A 20,000-nucleotide genomic window follows, 5' to 3' on the forward strand; every position below is an offset into this window, starting at 1 on the left:
ATTTTCGGACACATCAGCGACAAAATCACAAATTCAACAACAACAAATCCCCCTTACACACACACTCACACACCCACCCACTCCCACGGTAGCAAAAATCTCACAAGAACATTACACCAGGGATAAACCCATGTCACACGACCATCACACTAGAGGTAGACAAATATCACGCACAAGATCACGACAGCGTTCACAATCTAGGAGACCATTCTTTTGCAAAATCTGCAACATAGTAGGACATAGCACAAACAGGTGTTATTACAGACAACCAACTAGCTACTGCTCATATCACGGACCAGCTTTTCACGACACAACACAATGTCGCGTCTTGAAATCACAAACCTACACGTCATACGCGTCTCCCCAACACCCGACTAGCGACAACACAAACAAACACAACACGGTATGACTATCGTCTCACGGTGAACAAAACACACGACCTCACGAGACAGAATCAAACCCCCCACTACCGATTCTCACGATGGCTGACTCTCTATCATCCCCGTCTGCTATGACATTTCACGCCACGGTCAACAACCTTCCACAACTACTCTTTCTGGACACAGGATCCCCAGTTAATCTAATGTCAAAGGTTTCCTTCGACCAATTCCGATTCCGACACCGTAGAGTAACAGTTATAGAACCAACGGATATCACATTACAAAATGTAGACGGAGTTCCCTTTCCCATCATAGGAAAAACCGAACTAGACATCTCCCTGCATGCCAACTGTCCTCCCATTACAACGACAGTATACATAGCGGACGTAGTGTTTCCCGCAGATATTCTTATAGGTTTGACATGGATGCAAAGAAATCGCATCATCATCTATCCTGCTCAAAACGGCATTGGTTTCAATAATCACTTCATAACGGCTTTAAAGACAGCTAACACGCATGCACACACAGAAAACACGCGCGTCAAACACTTGCATATGATCGAGCAACAGCATGCAACATCAACAACAGCAACAACTGAACAAAACAGTGACGAAACAGAAACGGTGACACTTGTAACAGACACGCACACTGGTGTAACGGACACGCCCACCCCATCCGCTCACCCCCGTAGCTCACACCACAGACGTAATAGACGTACACTGTCAGCGCGCATGTCAAAGTCAACTCGCGACCACAAGAAACACGATGTTTTCACTAACATACAGGAAATATCACCACAATACACTACCGTCTCACAGATCTCTCTCACGAATTCTCACGCGGTTGTAATAACTGACAAAACACTCTATCCACGCGAGTACACAAAACTCAAAGTGCGTATCTTCAAAGCTCCCGACTCAGATGTTCTTTGCATCACAGACACTTGCCGTGTATCTGGTGTATCTCTCTTATCCGCCCTATCTCACACATCGAGCAAAGGACACACAACAATCATAGTTGCAAATAATACCAATGCCCCTCTTCAGATGAACAAAGGAACGAACGTTTGTGATTTTACAGTGTATCCCTCCCCAGTACACGTAATCGACCATGACAACTCACAACACGTATGCGCCATCACCAACGGAGAACAGAACACACAGGAAACCATCAAAGCACCACACATTAACGATGTAGATTTCCCTGAAGCACGAGAAGATCTCCTGACACTCTTGAACACGTACAGACACGCAATTGCACTCCCAGGCGAACCATTAGGTCTCACAGACATCATACAACATCATATACCACTTCAACAAAATGCAAAACCACGGTACATACCCGCTTACCGTCTTCCTCACAGTAAAAGAAACATTGTCGACAACATAATTGCAGATATGCTCGACCAAGGCATCATTGAACACAGCCTATCTCCCTGGAATTTTCCTCTCTTTGTCGTTCCAAAACACGACGGCTCCTTTCGCCCTGTTGTTGATTTCCGTGAGCTAAATAAACTCATCATTCCCGAAAGACATCCTATTCCTCATCTCCAAGACACAATCTACTCCATAGGCGAACACAACACGGTCTTCTCTACTCTCGACCTTATGTCAGGGTATTTCCAAATACCTCTAGATGACGAATCAAAACCTCTAACAGCCTTCAGTACCAATACGGGCCATTACCACTTCAAAAGGTTGGCCATGGGACTCGTCTCTGCTCCCTCTGTTTTTACAAGACTTATGTTCAAAGTCTTAGAAGGTTTGATTGGAAAGACTGTCTTCATATACCTTGACGACATTATCATTGCCTCACGGTCACTCACGGAACACCTTAACACACTTCAAACTGTCTTCTCAAGATTAGCCGCGGCAGGCCTAAAACTTAAACTCAAAAAGTGCTCCTTCCTCAAAAAGGAAATAAGGTTCCTAGGACACGTCATAAACTCACACGGTGTCATTACTTCTCAAGACAAGGTTAAGGCTGTTCTAGATTTTCCAACCCCTAACTCTACAGAACACGTGAAATCATTTCTAGGACTTTCAGGTTTTTACAGACGTTTTATCGAAGGCTATGCTCACATGGCAGCTCCTTTAACAGCCCTTCTCAAGAAAGATACTCCTTTTAACTGGACGTCTGAACACAACACCGCTTTCCACAAGCTCAAACAAGCACTCACAACAGCCCCGGTTCTGGCATTCCCAAACTTCTCTAAACCCTTCACACTATGCACAGATGCTTCATACAAAGGCCTTGGCGCAGTACTAATGCAACAACACGACTCCAAACTTAGACCTATAGCTTACGCCAGTCGCGCATTAAACAAGCACGAACAAAACTACTCTGTCACTGAAATTGAAGCGCTCGCAATCATATATGCCCTCAAACATTTTAAAGACATCATTCTAGGATACGAAATACATGTACACACAGATCATCAACCCGTTTTAAACCTCTTCAAAGGCAAGAACCTAACTGGAAAACTAGCCAGATGGTTCCTTACTATCCAGGACTTCATGCCTACCTTCCACTACGTCCAGGGCCATGCAAACTATGTCGCCGACGCCCTTAGTAGAAACGTAGCAACAATACGTCAAGCATCAGAGCCACTTGACATTACGCGAGACCGCATCATTGCCGCTCAAGCGACAGACCCCCTATGGAAAAGAATCATACACTATCTAAATTCAGGTGACACTACAAACACAGACGATTTTCCTCCCAACATAGACAACTACTCTCTCATAGACCAGGTTCTCTACCACACAACACTGCTCACAAACAAATGCGAACCAAACCGCATGGTTACACAATTAGTAGTTCCCACAAGTCTTGTTCCAGAAGTTCTCAAAATACTACATGATTCTCCATTAGCAGGACATTGCGGAAAGGACAAGTGCCTCTCGCAAGCTAGGTTAAAGTACTTTTGGCCCACCATGCGTAAAGACATACACACATACATAGACGCATGCCACTCATGCATAACTCATAAAGGTCACATTAGCGGTCAAGTACCAATACACAATTACCCAACACCCTCCAAACCCTTTGAAACCATTGCCATTGACTTACTCAAACTTCCAATCACTCTCAATGGAAACCAGTACCTTTTCGTATGCATCGATCATTTCTCTCGGTTCTGCATCCTCTCTCCTTTAGCGAACAAGACAGCAAAAAGTGTAGCTCAGACAATAATCAATAACGTCATCTGCCCATACACCACACCGAAAACACTAATCTCAGACAACGGCACGGAATTTAATAACGACATCCTCACAAATATCTGCCAACAGTTCAACATTACAAAGTGTAACACCACACCATACCACCCCAGCTCAAATGGACTCGTTGAACGTCAAAATCGGAAGATACTCAATATTCTCAGACACCTTGCCACAGACATACACGCATCTTGGGACGAACACATACCCATGATACAAGCCTGCATCAACAGCGCAATCAATAGATCAATCTCAGAATCACCCCATTTTGTTTTGTTTGGATCTGATAAGAAAATGCCATACGACCTACTCACTTCAGAAACCCCCCCCTGTGTATGATTTCAATGATTTTGTCAAGGTAACTCTCAATAATTTCAACACTCTTTTCAAGAGAATACATGAGTCACTGACTCTCTCAAAAGCAGATATGCTTAGGTTGAAGAACGCTCACTCCAGAGATTGCAATGTTTCTGTAGGTGACATAATATACCACACCAACCACCAACCCACATCAAAACTTGCACCCAAATTCCATGGTCCATTTCGGGTCACCGACATACTTCCGCACAATAAGATCAAAGCTCTCCACTTACGCGAACTCACAGAGGCTATCCTACATTTAGATCATATCAAACTAGTTCCTAGAGGTCTCGACATGGATGACATTCCATCCCCGCCCATACTACAACCAACACACACGACCGAGACTCTAGACACAAACACCTTTACCACTCCACCGATCCCGACACCACGCTATAGCCTCAGAAATAGAATTGTATAAGTTTCTTTAGCCCCAACAAATCCAAGCATCTATTTCCAAAACCAATATTTATCATTCATGCCATAACCAAGTATCTCCCTTCTAGCTGTGCAGATCACCTTTGCCACTCAGGGAAGGTCAACCCCTTCACCTAGGCACACCCCTCCTTCTTCTATCTCCTTAACAGTTCGTGCACCAAGCCTATGTGGATCTCAAGCTCATGGTGTCGCGAGGACGGACACTGGTAGCGTATGCCGAGCAACTGTAGCATCTAGACCTCCTAGAAGACGTAATCTACCACCAAAATCTCCTAGACATTCATCTACCACCTCTGCTTATACTATCGGCACGACACCGATGCATTTCGGTGCAGTCAGAGTAGCCTGGTACTCGACCTGACATCTCCACGCACCTGGTCACTACGGGTCAGGTCGCTATTGTCCAGGCAGACACCTCACGCGCAGTTGGACGCCTCACGAAACCCTAAAGGATTGCCACCAAGCCAAGCATTGATACACATTATATTTAAATCCCTTTCCTACGGGATATGTCTATCCTGTCCAACCTCGGACAACTGTATGTCATTTGTAAATATGTATATGCAATGTATAAGGTAGTTAAAACCTATCCTGATCTCTAATATTTGCTAAAACTGCATCTTGTAAATAAATATTATCTCGTCGGCAACCTAACCACGAGCCATGTATATAAGCACCTCCTGTCACCAAATAAAGAAGAGAAAGACCACAGAGAGAGACAGAGCTACACGTTGCTCTGCTGCTTTTATTCAAAGCTCCGAACACCGCTCAACTACGACCACGTACTACCACAACTCATATGTTGAGATACCATCCAACATATATATATATATATATATATATAAAGTATATATAAATATATACATATATATATATGTATATATGTACATACACTGTACACTATATGTATATATATATATCTTCATGTTCGCTATATGCTTTTGTTTTCATCTATAAAAAGAACTACATGTTTAGACTCCTGAGTTTGCCTTGTTACATATTCTCTATCCATTGAAAACTATAGTTTTACGTGGTCCTTGATAACGTTGATAACGTACACTGACTGAATATTTAGTTTTTCAGTTAAGGGGATAGCCTACTAATGAAGACGGGTGCAAATAGAATTCACTTCATTTCCATTACGAGAAGATCGCATCTCGACTGTAATGCCAGGATGACCCTCGAAGCCTCGACCGAAGACGGAATGTGTATAACAAGACTTTGATTATAAGGATTCATGATTGGACAAAGGTGCTCTTTGGAGGCACACATATTCCTCTGCGAAATTTAAGCATTTATGAGAATATATCAAGCATCATAAAAATCAAAAGTGAGTTTTCATTGTAGTTGACCTAAATGCGTCAGATGAGCCATATCAAATGCTGGTGAGGTCTATTTGCCTTTCTACTGGTACCACGTAACCCAGTACTACAAAGGAGGAGCATGCCGACAGGGGACCTTTTGGTCCATGTCATCTAGGTCGGATGCTGAAAAATGAATAGAAAACAAATGAGTAAAGTAGTAGTTGAATGAATAAGATAAACAATGACAGATAAAAACAAAAAAAAAATAACAATAATTTATGATAAATGATATATAACAGAAAATAAACAGATAGATGATAATAGCTAAATGAATGATAAATAGATCAATAAAATGAAATAGATTAGAAAATGGCAGGCATTTTAGCGTATTTCTTAGGTGCTTCTCTAAATGAATCTTAAAAATTCGAACTGTACAGCATTGCACTGCATGTGCAGGAAGTTTATTCCAATCATTTACTACACGGTTGGCAAAGTTGTTTCTACCGACTTCCAATTGAAATCTACTTCCTGACAGTTTGAGACCACTCTTTCTTGTCTGATTCGCATTCAGTGTGAAAATTTCGTCACTTTTGATGCTGTAAGTTCCCTTTAGAATCTTAAAGAGCTGTATCAAATCACCTCTGAGTCTACACTTTTTTTAGGGAAACTAGATTCATATATTTTAGTCTATTTTTGTTTGATTTATCTTTGATATTTCCAATCAGTTTTGTAGCTCGTCGTTGTACTTTTTTCCAATCTGTCAATGTCTTTATTGAAATTCAGTGACCATATAGCTTGTTAATGACAGGTGGACTTTTAAAATCAAAAGATCGCGCAATCAGTCCTAGAACCTTATTTGCCTTTTCTGAAGCGGAAATACACTGCTTAGATGATTTGATATCATCACTGATAATTACGCCGAGATCGTTCTGATTATCCACATTTGTTAACGACTTTCCAGATAGATTTTAATCGCACTTATTTTTCATTTTTCCTATGTTACTTTTACATTTACTTGTGCCAAATTTCATTAGCCACTTTTTAGACCATCGCTGTAGTTTATCTAAATCTTCTTGAATATCTAATTGGTTTAAGTGATCATTCCGCAGTTTTGTATCATCAGCAAAGTTGGAGACAATAGATTTCAGTCAAGTCTATATAATTTGTAAATACTATGAATAGAAGTGGCACAAAAAGGGAACCCTGAGGAATTCCACTTGTAACATTTTTTTATCTAAAGGTTTTGCCTTTGAGAACAAATCTGCTTACGAACGTATAACCAATTACTAGTCCAACTTATTAGGCTACCTCTTATTCTATGGGAAACTAACTTAGCAAGTAATCTTTCGTACGGGATGGTATCATAAACCTTCTCAAAGTCCAGATATATTGAATCAATATCGTTTCTTTTCTCGTGATTTGAAATGACAGTGTTGTAGAATTCTAGTAGGTTATTCAGGCAGGAACGTTTCCGTCTGAATTCATGCTGGCTAGTATTTATTAAACAGTTACTTTCTAATTGGTGTTCAATAGCATCTCTGATTAGTTTCCATAATTTTTCCTGCAATTGAAGTTAAGCTTTTAGGCCTGTAGTACACTGGCTTCTTATTGTCACCCTTTTTGAATATGGGAGTAACGTTAGCTAACTTCCATTCTCTTGGGACATCTCCGGATATAGTTGATTATCTTTTAATAATTTCTAACGGAACAGCAACAGTTTTTATTTTTATTTTTTTTATCTACGATCCTTGGATGACAACCGCCAGGTCACGGTGTTACTTTTTTATTCTTTATTTACAGTAATGAGTAATTTTCTCTTAGACTTATCACAAGCTTCAGCTAGGGCTTGGATGCGAGGTGTTTCGTATACAAATACCGAGCGAAAATATTTGTTTGGAATATCACACATTCCTCCATACGAATATTCAAGATGACCGTCAGCAGATAATAGTGTACCAATGTGATGCATAATAGCTCCCATGCATCTAATGCATTTCTAGTATTCTTTGGGATTATCAGCAATATTCATTTCATATTGTCGCTTTTTTATTGTCACTTTAAAACCCCTCTGTATTACCACATAGCTTTGATAGTCGTTAGGTGCACCAGAGCACTTGTATTTCTTATAAGCTTATCTCTTTATAGCAATACTTCTTTCAGTTTCTTTTATCAAGCCATTCTGGGCGAGCTTGATTTTGGGGGTCGCCTGTCCTTAAACGAGGTGTAAGTACGAATCATCTTTGTATGCGTATTTTGAAATTGTACTTCCCACGTCTGATCTACATTATACGGTATATGGTATCTGGCGTTTCAAATAAGGTATCCAATCCAATTCATATCATGTGATAGTTAAATGATGACCATATTAGTACTGCTATTGTTATCAGTGATTTATTGTTTGTTATAGCGATAATTTCAGTTGTTGCCACCCTTCCTTGCCACTTGCTTAGGAGAGTAGCTGCCACAGTTGTTCATGGTTGGTTGATGCTAATAAAAGTTACATAATAAGGAAAACGAGTGTGGCTGCATAAGAACTGGGTACTCGGTCACATGCCAACACTAGATGTTGAAGCGTAAGATGAAACCGGTCAGGAATAAACTCTGAACTCAAATCTAGACCCGTGACTTCTTTTTCTTCTTTCCTCAACTTGTCACAATGTGTCTACATTAGACGTACTCTACAAATGGTGAGATATGAAGAAAACTAACAAAATGATATATAAAATAATCGAATAAAAATAATGATGATCATAAAGATGATATATGTGTCACTACAGAGAGAGAGAGAGAGAGAGAGAGAGAGAGAGAGAGAGAGAGAGAGAGAGAGAGAGAGAGAGAGAGAGAGAGAGAGAGAGAGAGAGAGAGAGAGAGAGAGAGAGAGAGAGAGAGAGAGAGAGAGAGAGAGAGAGAGAGAGAGAGAGAGAGAGAGAGAGAGAGAGAGAGAGAGAGAGAGAGAGAGAGAGAGAGAGAGAGAGAGAGAGAGAGAGAGAGAGAGAGAGAGAGAGAGGAGAGAGAGAAGGAGAGAGAGAGAGAGAGAGAGAGAGAGAGAGAGAGAGAGAGAGAGAGAGAGAGAGAGAGAGAGAGAGAGAGAGAGAGAGAGAGAGCTATAGACAGAACTACTTGCCGCAGCATGTTCGGATTGTCAACGACTAAACTAATTTTCCCACTGGTTTCTCACCAATGAAGATAGTATTCGTGGCGCCCATAATGTATACACACATACATACATATATTCTCTCTCCGTTTCTCAATCTGCACTGTCCTCTTTCCCTCAATCAGGTCATCTGTAGTTGTGGGGCATTTGTCTTCTCCAAGGAGACCGGGTGGACCTTGGTAACTATCGAACAATGGTTCGCTATCGAATGCATATAAAGTGTTCTCCGGGATCCTTTCAAGTGGACTGGGTCAGGTTTGGGATGGAGGGGGGGGGGGTCAGGTTTGTGGGGGAGGGGGGTAGGCGGGCTTTAGGAGTGGATGTTCGACTCTAGACCGTTTGCAGGCGATGAAGCAACTAATCGGGAAAGTGACAGAATGCGGTGTACCTCTCTGCTTGGCTTTTGTAGATTGCGAGAGGGACTTTGACTCGGTGGAACAAATAGCAATGCTGAATTTGCTACGCAAGCAGGGTACAAACGAGCAGATCGTGGGAGTTTGGGAAAAAGATTTGTGAAAGGTGTACCGCTATAATCCGACTACATTGGGATGGAGAGGAGATCAAGATCGAGAGGGGAGTGCAATTTGGCCCAAATTGTTTGCAGCTTGCTTGGAGGATATTTTCAAGGAGATGAGTTGGGAAAGGAGGGGTTGATGGTTGGTGGCGAATGCTTGAACCACCTAAGATTTGCGGATGACATTGTTCCTGTTTCAAAAAGAGCAGAGAACTTGCAGGATATGCTGAGTGGTCTGAACGGGGAAGGTCTCGAGGTGGGTTTGAAAGTGAATGGAAGTGGAGCCAGAGTGATGTTCAATACGAGGATTTGGGGTGAAAAGGTTGTAATTGATAGTGAGAGTCTTGAAAAAGTTGAGGAGTATAATTATTTGGACCAGATGGTGAGGGCGACGAAGGATTATGATAATGTAATGAGAAGACGCATTACAATTGGTTGGAGAGTGTTTTGTGAGTGTGCTAAGGTCCTCAGAGGCTCTCTACCTTTATGTTTGAAACGTGGAATTTCCAATCGGTGTATTTTGCCAGCGGTGGTCTGCGGGTGTAAGACTTTGAAGCTGACGGGGGCGATGGAAAAGGGGCTGGGAACTGCGCAGAGGAGAATGGAGAGATCTTTAGAGTGGGGGAGGTCGTGTCCTCGTCTTCCTTAGGCACGATAGAAAGCGTACAAAGACCCCGCTAGTTTCACTCACCGGGCTCAGTTCCCTCTCCTGGTACGCTTTCAGCATATTCACATGACATAATTGTTGACTCCGTCTCCGGTCCGGAGTGGCAACAATGTAGTAAAGTTCTCCTACTCGTTTCACTACCACGCAGGGTCCGCTGAACTTGTCCCTGAAGGGGTTACCTTGAAAAGATAGCAATGCCAACACTTTATCACCAGGATTACATTCCCGCACTTTGGCGTTTGTGCCATAGTTTTGTTTCCTTGTTTCCTGAGCACTCTCTAAACTTGCTCTGGCCATTTTCCAACATATGACCAACTTACCTTTCATGTCAGTCACCGTCTTCAACATGTCCCTGGAGGCAGATCTATGACCTTTCAATAAACACTCTTTCAGGACGTTAAGGGGTCCTGGAACCTTGTGTCCGAACACTAATGCAAAAGGCCAGAGGCCCAATGATTTGTCAGGTACCTCGCGCTTTTGGTCCCACCCTGTACCTTTTTTCTAAACACCACTTCTTTAACATTGTTTTTAATGTTTGGTGGTACCGTTTAAGGGCACCTTGACTTTGGGGATGGTAAGCACTGAACGTGAATTTAGTTATACCCAGTGCTCCCAAGCTCCGCACAACCTCTCTGGATAAAAACACAGACCCCTGGTCCCGAGGTAACACCCACTTCGTAAAGAAGCTAATCAGTTCATACAACACCACCTTGGCGCGCACTTTACGTAGGGGTATCGCCTCGGGGTACCTAGAAAATATATTCATAAAGGTGAGAATATACTCATGCCTTCTAACAGTCGGAGGCAACAGCCCTACCACATTCACAGTAACTTTAGCAAAGGTTTCCTCTCCCACAGGGATTGGCTATAAAGTAGCTACAGCTACAGGCTGGTTAGGTTTTCTTACCACCTGACAAGTGTGACAAGTACAGTATTGTGCCGCATCCCTCCTAATCCCTGGCCAGTAGAAATGTTGCCAGATACGGCCTAAACTTTTACGTACACCCAAATGTCCAGAAAAGGGGCTATCGTGTCCTAGCCGCATAACTTCTTCCCGGTAGACCCTAGACACCATCACAAGTAATACTCCTCACAGAGTTTAATGTCACTCTCTGCTCTTTCATAAAGATCTCGTAAGTCGGGGTCAACTTTCTGCAAGTCACTGAGACTTCTTACTCCCGCTTCTCTCACTTCCATAAATAAGAGAGTCAAATCCTACACCTCCGTTTCACTCTCTCGTTCCTCCTGGAACAGGGGCCTCGGGTCAATCCCTGCCTTGACCTGGGCTTCCTCACTTGGGTGTTTTTACTCGGGGTTCGTACTGTCCTCACACTCAGGTTTTCCACAGTTTTCCTCACTCGAGAAATATTTAGATATGAAAAAGTATGATCCGCCTCCACGTGGTGCATCCTAGAAACGTCATAATAATTGACGGCTAAATGGATCAACCGTAGCATTTCAATCACTCTATATTGCAAGAGTGGGAGGAAAGGAGGAGATAGATCTTCCATTACGCACTGTGGTGACAGGGACAACCCTCATGAACTTCTTTTATGGTGTCTCATGAGTTGCATCGTAGTATACTTTTCATATAAAATTATTTCAATTTCAGATCTGAGTGTCACTCTTCTGACCATAGACGTTGGTACAACCGTATTCAAAGATAATGAATATGAGATGATGAAAGCCGTAAAGTGATCGAGATGCGAAAAACCATGAGCACTTTGTACTCAAGTCATGTTCAATTTTGACTCATGAGATTGATTAGGGTGGGGAGGGAGTGAGAGAGGGAGGGAGCAAGACGCTCTGCTTCCCGCCACCCGTTCAGTATAAAAAAATAATCATACAAACCTTTCATTTTCTCTTTTATGTATCACTTTATGGATTATGTGAAAACACAGTCATATCCGTGACCATTTTATATCACAGAAAACATGTTGAATTTTACAACCAGCCTCATAATGACTAGACACAGCGATAATAAGTAAAATGCTGTATAAACATTAGAATTATATTCCTTATCTTATACTCGCTATAATTACTTTCTTTCTTTGTACTATGGAGGTGGAAAGCTTTGAAATAGGTGAACAGGGACTCCTTCGTCTCTAGATGTCCATGAAATTCGTGTAACTCGTATAGTCACTGAGCTAAGTGAAGAAATATAACTATATTTTAAGGAAGCTTGAGGTTTCAGCCAACTCATCGGGGGAAGGGTGAGCAGGGCTGCCAACCAAAAATGCAGGATCGACCGAGATTCCTTGAGTGAACTGCCTGTAATTCTTGTCCATTCATTAACCAATCTCTTGGTAAGCCAGTTCTTGTCCATTTCCCCCTTAAATCTAAATTTGTCCAATTCAAATCCAAATAGAAAAGAAATGCTATTAAACAGTTATAAGTTTGGGATTATAAAAATTCTATCCTACCCACTAGCAGTTAACCTAATAAAATTTTAGAACTGCAGTAAAAGAAATTTGTCATATCATCGAGTACAATTGGTGCGATTTGATGTTTTTTTTTCTTCAAATTTTGATGAGTAGGTCCTTAATTACTCTACTTATTTTGTACATGTATTTTCATTCAACATGTTTATATTTTATACTTTCAGATCTTTAAGATTCATATTTTCTGATTGCATATATTTCTATGATTATAGATGGCTTCATGGGGCTGCCGACACTACCCTGACTCCTTCTGTTGTATGCGGGGAATATATAAAGAAGAGAAACTAAAATTCTCCTTGGAAATGTTGGCGAGGATTTGTGAAGTCTATCAGAACTATTTCGGGATGCTAGTTGGGGACCAAGACAAGCACAGGGCCCCTTGCTACTGCTTTGAAAAGAAAACGCAGTAAGATTGGCTGTGAGATGAGGAAAGGTCCCTGAAATTCTCCAACCCACGGGGCTGGCTAGAGCCAAACACCACTGCAGAAACTTTTTATTTTATTTTTATTTACTTATTTATTTATTTATTTATTCATCTATTCATTTATTTATCTATTAATTTATTTATTTATCTATTTATTTATTGATTTATCTATTTATTTATTTGCATTGCTGATTATAGCAAGCGGTGGAAAGGAAAGATTGCTGCTGCTGTGCATTATTCAGATATCCCATTATCAATTGCTCCAATTCCTCACTGCTACAAATATCCTGTGTCAGTGCCACCGCTCCAGGTGAAGTCCAAGAGGAGTATTTTGATTAAGAGGAGGACATGGATGCTGAGGACTTGGTTTACCGGCATGAGATACCAAAGAAAGTTCCTCACTTCCCAAGCCAAAAGGAAGTAAAGAACTTGGTCAGGGATATCGTTCTAACCAAGTCCAATGCAGAGCTCTTCATCTCCAGGATGAAACAGTGGAACTTGGTCAAAGAGGAAGTGCAGGTGACAAGTCAGAGAAGTCGGCACGAACCTTGCTCAGGCTTTTACACTCTTACGGATGATCTCTGTTTCTGCCATGATGTGCCGAGACAGTTTGAAGTTACTGGGATGCCTTTTGTGCCCTAGGAGTGGCGGCTCTTCATAGACAGCTCTACCACTCTGCCTGAAAGAAGACTACTACATTGTAAAAGTCCTGGAAGCTCTGGAATACAACCAGTACAATTGGGAAATCATTGGAGACTTTAAGGTGGTGGCTTTCCTGCTTGGTCTCCAGGGAGGCTTTATCAAATTCCATTGCTTCCTCTGCCTTTGGGACAGGATGACCACTTCTGACCACTACAACAGGAAGAACTGGGAGCAGCGAACTGAATTTGTAGTTGGGACCCGGAACGTCATGTGGGAGCCACTGGCTGATTCCAGGATTGTGCTCATGTCACCACTACACATAAAGTTGGTGTTGATGAAGCAGTTCGTGAAGGCTCTCAAACAGGAATCAGCCGCTTTTAAGTATCTTCTTAACTTCTCCCTAAAGTTATCTAAAGCCAAAATCAAAGGTGGGATTTTTGTTGGACCTCAGATAAAGAAGGTTCTTGAGTCTACCAAGTTCTTCAATAATCTCAGTAGGATTGAGAGAATGACATGGAAATGTTTCATAGCAGTTGTCAAGGGCTTCCTGGGCAACCGCAGAACTGAAAACTATCAGCAGCTGGTGCAGGATCTGGTAAAAGCTTTTGGCGCCATGGGATGCAGGATGTCCCTTAAACATCGTATGCTGGACGCTCATCATGACATATTCAAAGACAACATCGACAGCTACTCAGAAGAAAAAGGCGAGCGATTCCACCAAGATGTGAAGGAGATAGAGCGGAGGAACCAGGACCACTACGATGAGAAAATGATGGGGGCATATCCGGGAGCTAGTGCGGGACTGCAACCTGGGCGACAACCGCGAATCCAGGAAATCCAGTCATTTCTGACGTGTTTAAGTTGTTTTACAACTGTCTTTTGTTTTAACTTGTTTCTTATAAGCTTGTGTCATAAAATAAATATATACTCTGTTGATTTGATCATATGAACTGAAAAAAAATATAAACACTTCGAAATATCAAAGTGATCACAAAACCAAACTTTTGATTAAGTTATATTTTTTATATAATAATGGGTTATGACAAATCAGAAAATGACACTTAAAACCGGGGAACAAAAAATGTATTACCAGGAGTGTGCTATGGGCATCCAGAATGTTTTATTTATTGGTGAGAAACCAGTGGGGAAATTAGTTTAGTCGCAGACAGTCCAGCCATGCTGCGGCATGTAGTATTGGGTTACGTCGTGCCAGCAGAAGGGCAGATATACCTCACCTGCATTTGGTAGGGTTCATCTGACGCATTTAGGTAAACTACAATGAAATTTCACTTTTGATTTTTATGATGCTTGATATATTCTCATAAATGGTCAAATATTGAAGAAGTATACATGTGCCTGGAGATAACACCTTGGTCAAATCACGAATACTTATATCCGATGTTTTCTTATTCCCTTCCTGTCCTCGGTAGAGGCTTCGAAGGTCATCCTGACGTTACAGTCATGATGTGATCTTCTCGCAATGGAAAGGATGTGAATTCCATTTGGACCTTCTTGAATGTTAGAGTAAAGAAACTGAAAAGCAAAATATTCAGTCAGTATACGTTATTAACGTCATCAAGGACCACGTAAAACTATAGTTTTCACTGCACAGAGTGTATGCAACAAGGCAAAACAAAAGTCTACAGCGAACATATATATATATATATATATATATATATATATATATATATATATATATATATGCATGTGTGTGTGTGTGTGTGTGTGTGTGTGTGTGTGTGTGTGTGTGTGTGTGTGTGTGTGTGTGTGTGTGTGTGTGTGTGTGTGTGTGTGTGTGTGTGTGTGTGTGTGTGTGTGTGTGTGTGTGTGTGTGTGTGTGTGTGTGTGTGTGTGTGTGTGTGAATGCATGCATGTGTGACAGCTATGAGCGCAAGCAAGCAAGCGCTATGCTATCACTCAGGTTTACACTTACTGTACATCACCATTTCGAAGCCATGTGCCACTTTATTTCCGTCCCCAGAATCTGAGATGAAGGTAGCGGTGAAATAAGTTTGGTTGATATGAAGATACTTTAGTTTGGATTTCTGATCCATGCCACTGCCGCATACCGTCCTGTATGAAATTATTTCCGTGTCATTATATAGAAATCTTGAGAAGGAAGGGATTTTGATTTCAGTAATTGGGGTCTGGTATCTTCGGAGTTCTTCAGTTGAGGAGAAACGAAAAAAAGGTTTCCGAATGTGACGCTGCTCCAAGTGCCTACACCCAGACACCATCCCGTGTGCATCACTATGGGTGATTCGTGAGAAGGAACGAGGAACAGGACAACAAGAGGAGGGACACTCACCAAATAACGTCGCCTTCAAAAACCAGGCGGTCATGATTACAGCCAGAGGCATCGTAGATCTCGGAATTGCTCGTAAAGCCGATACTGAAAGAGTCAGCTCTAGTGATCTAGAAAAAAAAAAAAACAGGCAACGGATTTTAGTACTTTGTTTCTATAGTTTGGGACAAGGTCGCCCCGAAGAGGCGAAGTCACACAAGTAGTAAAAGGGAGAGTTTAAGGCGAATGAATGGAGGCATAGTGGGCGTTCACTCAAATTCAGAATTAAGGTGGCCAGCCAAGGCATGAACCCTTGACCCATCCCTTACCATCTATTTTCCCCTTTTGTCTTGGCTCTCTGTGGATCAAGGGCCATCTCTAATCCTAGCTCGCTCCCTAGGAGGCCGGAATTCCTCAAAGTCAGTATTTCCGTCTCAACTTTGCTCTAGCCTGTGGGCGGGATATATTCCGTGTTCCTCGATTTAGTATTAGTCTTTTTTCTTTTTCTTTTACGTTTCCTGACTTCAAACAACACCTCCATATGTATCTGCCCCATCTCAGCTAATATCATCAGTTATTATCGCCAATCCCCAAAATCAATACCATCACGATTAGCGTCATTATGTACTCACGTTGACTGAGAGGGTGCAGTTGCAGCCATCTGTGTAATTGTTCGGGTAGTTGGGACTTGACCACTTACGTTGGATAAAACCCTTGACGCTGTCGTCGACAGAGATGCTTCCGTCGCATGCTGGACACGGGACTGGTCATCGGAAACAAAGAACCACGGGTTACATTTTCTTTCTTCCTTAGTGCTACATCAACACGGTTGAAATAGAATATACACACACATACATTCATACATGGATACATACATGCATACATTCGTACACACACACACACACACACACACACATACATACATACATACATACATACATACATACATACATACATACATACATACATACATACATACATACATACACACATACAATACATACATACATACACACACATACATACAACGATCCGATAGGAGCGAGAGAAAACGAAGAGAGTGAAGCTTACTGAAGATGAATTATTACCTGAAGTAGTTGTAGGGTTATGCGAAGGTGTAATGGTATCCGGAGGACAGCTGCTCTCCATGGTAGTCCAGGGGCAAACTTCTTCGCAAAATTTGAACAAAAAGATGTCAAAGCCAGGCTGGTAGAAGAAGAAGAAGAAGAAGAAACGTGAGTAGTGATAAAAGACTGCACGAATGATAAGGGCATAGCTCCAAAGTGACGTGACTTCAGAGGATCAAGCTACTCGAATCACGTCACCAATAGAATAAAGGTGCATCAAATATTCAAATGAAAGGAATTAAGATTAAAGAAAAAATCATCCAACACACTCATAATAACCAACACTCAAACACACGTAACACTGCACAGAAACATAAATGAATTGCATTTGATGCTGAACAAGAATTAGAAAGAAAACAATTGAAAAGTGAAAACAAAATATCAAAAGAGGGAAAGGTCATGAAAGAATGTTTATCTATCTATCTATCAAGAGCTTTTTCCCCTTCATATGGGGGGAGTAGCCAAGTCAAAGGGACGTACCCACTCTCCTTTGTCTAGCCCCTTTCCTTTGTCGGTAAAAGCCAGTTGAGGAATAGATAAGTTTTCAGGTTGGTTTCTCTTTCATGATGTCTGATATACACCAACTCCTCTCAATATTCTACCTTAGTTGCCAAGAAACTGTTTGAGCAGTGGAGGATATTGCTAGGATATATATACTTTATACTTACCATGCCATCCAAACAATCTGTATTTGCCCGTGTTTTTGAAGGAGACTGATCCTGTGCCGAGGGTCCCACTCCCAGCATCAGCACCATCATCGTCATCATCAAAGCCGTCGCCTGCCATAACTTATCCATGGTTCCAACAACTCTGTGCTGTGAAGGGAGATACACGAAAAGGTCAAGTGTGAAAACAAAGATCCGGGCAGCATCTAAAAATTCACATGAGTGATAAGAAATCAAGTGAACTCATTTCATGCCCATATTCGGTTAATATATGGTGTATTGTGGGCGTCACCAAGCGATCCTTTTCATCTGTGGGAAAAACCTCCACACGCCATTGCGACTAAACGTAGTCTAATCAACCCTTTGACGTCTGTATTCGTCACTTGTATTTGTGGTCTTGGTTGTCGCGAGGCAGTTGTAATCAGACAAGGGAAATCCACCCAGAGAAAGAGGGGTGGGAGAGAAAAGGTGGGTCAAACTGCGCACCCGGTTAGGCAGCGGAAAACATGCAAAATACAGGAAAACGGTTTTGCAGGCAACTGTGCAGGGAATTTGTAAAAGGAAAAGGACATCAATTCACTAGAATCAGTATAGAGAAGAATAACCAAAATCATACATGGCCTTAGAAATACACCTTACGAAGAGAGGCTTAGGCACCTACTTACACTCACTGGAAAGACGCAGAGTGCGGGGTGATCTAATGGAGGTGTTCAAGTGGATCAAAAACTTTAACAAGGGTGATGCAAACAAGGTCATCATATTAAAACAACAGGGCAGGACTCGCAGTAATGGTTATATATTGGACAAAATTAGATTTAAAATGGAAATAGATAAGAATTGGTTTACTAACAGAGTGGTCGACGAATGGAATAAACTTAGTAACCATGTACTAAGCGCTGAAACTATCAGTTGTTTTAAGAAACGATTAGACAACTTTATGGATGGGGATGACAAGTGGTGATGGATACAGAACTGCCTAGTGTAGGCCTTATGGTATCTTGCGGTGTCCTTCATTCCTATGTTCTTATGTTCTTAACTAAAAGAAAAAGCGAAGAATTCCTTATGGATGAAGCAGAATTCTTTGCCTATATATAAAACTATTTTTTCACACATGTATACATATTTCCCATGTTTCTTTGTGCAACTTGGTGGCACATTTCAGTGTTCTGGGTTTCCAACGTGGTTTTATTTTTTCACTTTCACCAAAAGCAAACGGTCTACATCAAGAGACAGAGAGCTAGTTGATGGTGACAATTGCACATTCTATCAACGTTGCTCAGTTTAGCCACAAACTAAGGGCCGAGAAACAGCTTTTGCGAAATGGTTCTTGACGAGGAGCAAGCATGTGCGCATCGGGAAGATAAACATTTTCTTTTACTCACAAAAGGAGAGACGCCACTCTTGCCTTGCACAGGTTCCGATAAATCACTGCATTTGTGTCTCCTGTGTGTTAGCCTGCGTACTCTAATGCAGGACCAACAAAGAAAAGAAGCCTCGGTACCTTGGTGTCTTTGGTGATCATCCTAGTTCAAAACGATGTCAGTCTCTGAACTCGTACAATTCCATTCGTCTTCATAAAGGATGGAAACACCTCGACTCCTGTGGATGTGCTCTTGCGTTTATATCTAAGGGGGTCTCAGCCTGTTTTCGCTTGCATCCCAAACCCATGTATTGCCGTTGTCCAACCTACCTGAGGATTATTTTAACACTGACTAAAATCCCTAACCCACTACATACAACTAGTTTTCGGCTCATGTCTTCCTTTTGTCAAACACTGAATCCCCCCACCCTCTTCTCGGGAATCATCCAAAGGGAGCCGGCGGGTTCGCTTATTCTGTGGGTTGTTAGATCACTGGTGGATATGAAAACCGACCACCTAGGATGTTCTCACCGTGTACGACAAATTACTTAGAGCTGCAGGTTACTACGTTCACAGTGTGGGAAAAGGTCTGAGGGGTCTGAGGAGGCACAACTGAATTTTGCACTTTCCAGTCCTTGAATGGATGGAGAGAACAGGGAAGAGCCTCTTATATACTGTCCCGATGACGGGAGGAGGAGGAGGAGGAGGCCACGAAGAACACGTGTGCCTGGCAATTATGAGTTGCCGTAAATCAACATCTGTCGAATCACAAGGTCTAATCTTTCTCTCGCTGTGTGTGTGTGTGTGTGTGTGTGTGTGTGTGTGTGTGTGTGTGTGTGTGTGTGTGTGTGTGTGTGTGTGTGTGTGTGTGTGTGTGTGTGTGTGTGTGTGTGTGTGTGTGTGTGTGTGTGTGTGTGTGTGTGTGTGTGTGTGTGTGTGTGTGTGTGTGTGTGTGTGTGTGTGTGTGTGCGTGTGTATGTGTGTGTGTGTGTATGTGTGTGCGTGTGTGTGTGTGTGTG

The 20,000-nt window shown here is 41.9% G+C and overlaps 3 protein-coding genes across 13 annotated transcripts in view; 1 reads left to right on the forward strand and 2 right to left on the reverse strand.

Moving 5' to 3' along the window:
- LOC143034522 (uncharacterized) overlaps window positions 1-19,613 on the reverse strand; it is an 81,770-nt gene extending 62,157 nt beyond the window's left edge. Inside the window, exons 1-3 of one of the 2 annotated variants that reach the window (XM_076200695.1) lie at window positions 19,513-19,613; window positions 17,625-17,771; window positions 16,918-17,035 (exon numbers count right to left, since the gene is read on the reverse strand). In XM_076200695.1, the coding sequence (XP_076056810.1) occupies window positions 16,918-17,035; window positions 17,625-17,753 (247 nt within the window). In that variant the 5' untranslated portion in view covers window positions 17,754-17,771; window positions 19,513-19,613. The remainder of the gene's footprint in view (window positions 1-16,917; window positions 17,036-17,624; window positions 17,772-19,512) is intronic. The other variant, XM_076200698.1, reaches the window with a different exon arrangement.
- Window positions 1-20,000, forward strand: part of LOC143034515 (adhesion G-protein coupled receptor G6-like) — a 396,540-nt gene that overhangs the window by 267,486 nt on the left and 109,054 nt on the right. The gene's annotated exons all lie outside the window — the stretch shown is intronic.
- Window positions 1-20,000, reverse strand: part of LOC143034688 (uncharacterized) — a 116,202-nt gene that overhangs the window by 90,564 nt on the left and 5,638 nt on the right. The window lies entirely within an intron of this gene.

This window comes from Oratosquilla oratoria, chromosome 17, assembly GCF_046742065.1.
Source record: "Oratosquilla oratoria isolate Oo_2021 chromosome 17, ASM4674206v1, whole genome shotgun sequence".
In the NCBI taxonomy this organism is placed as follows: domain Eukaryota; kingdom Metazoa; phylum Arthropoda; class Malacostraca; order Stomatopoda; family Squillidae; genus Oratosquilla; species Oratosquilla oratoria.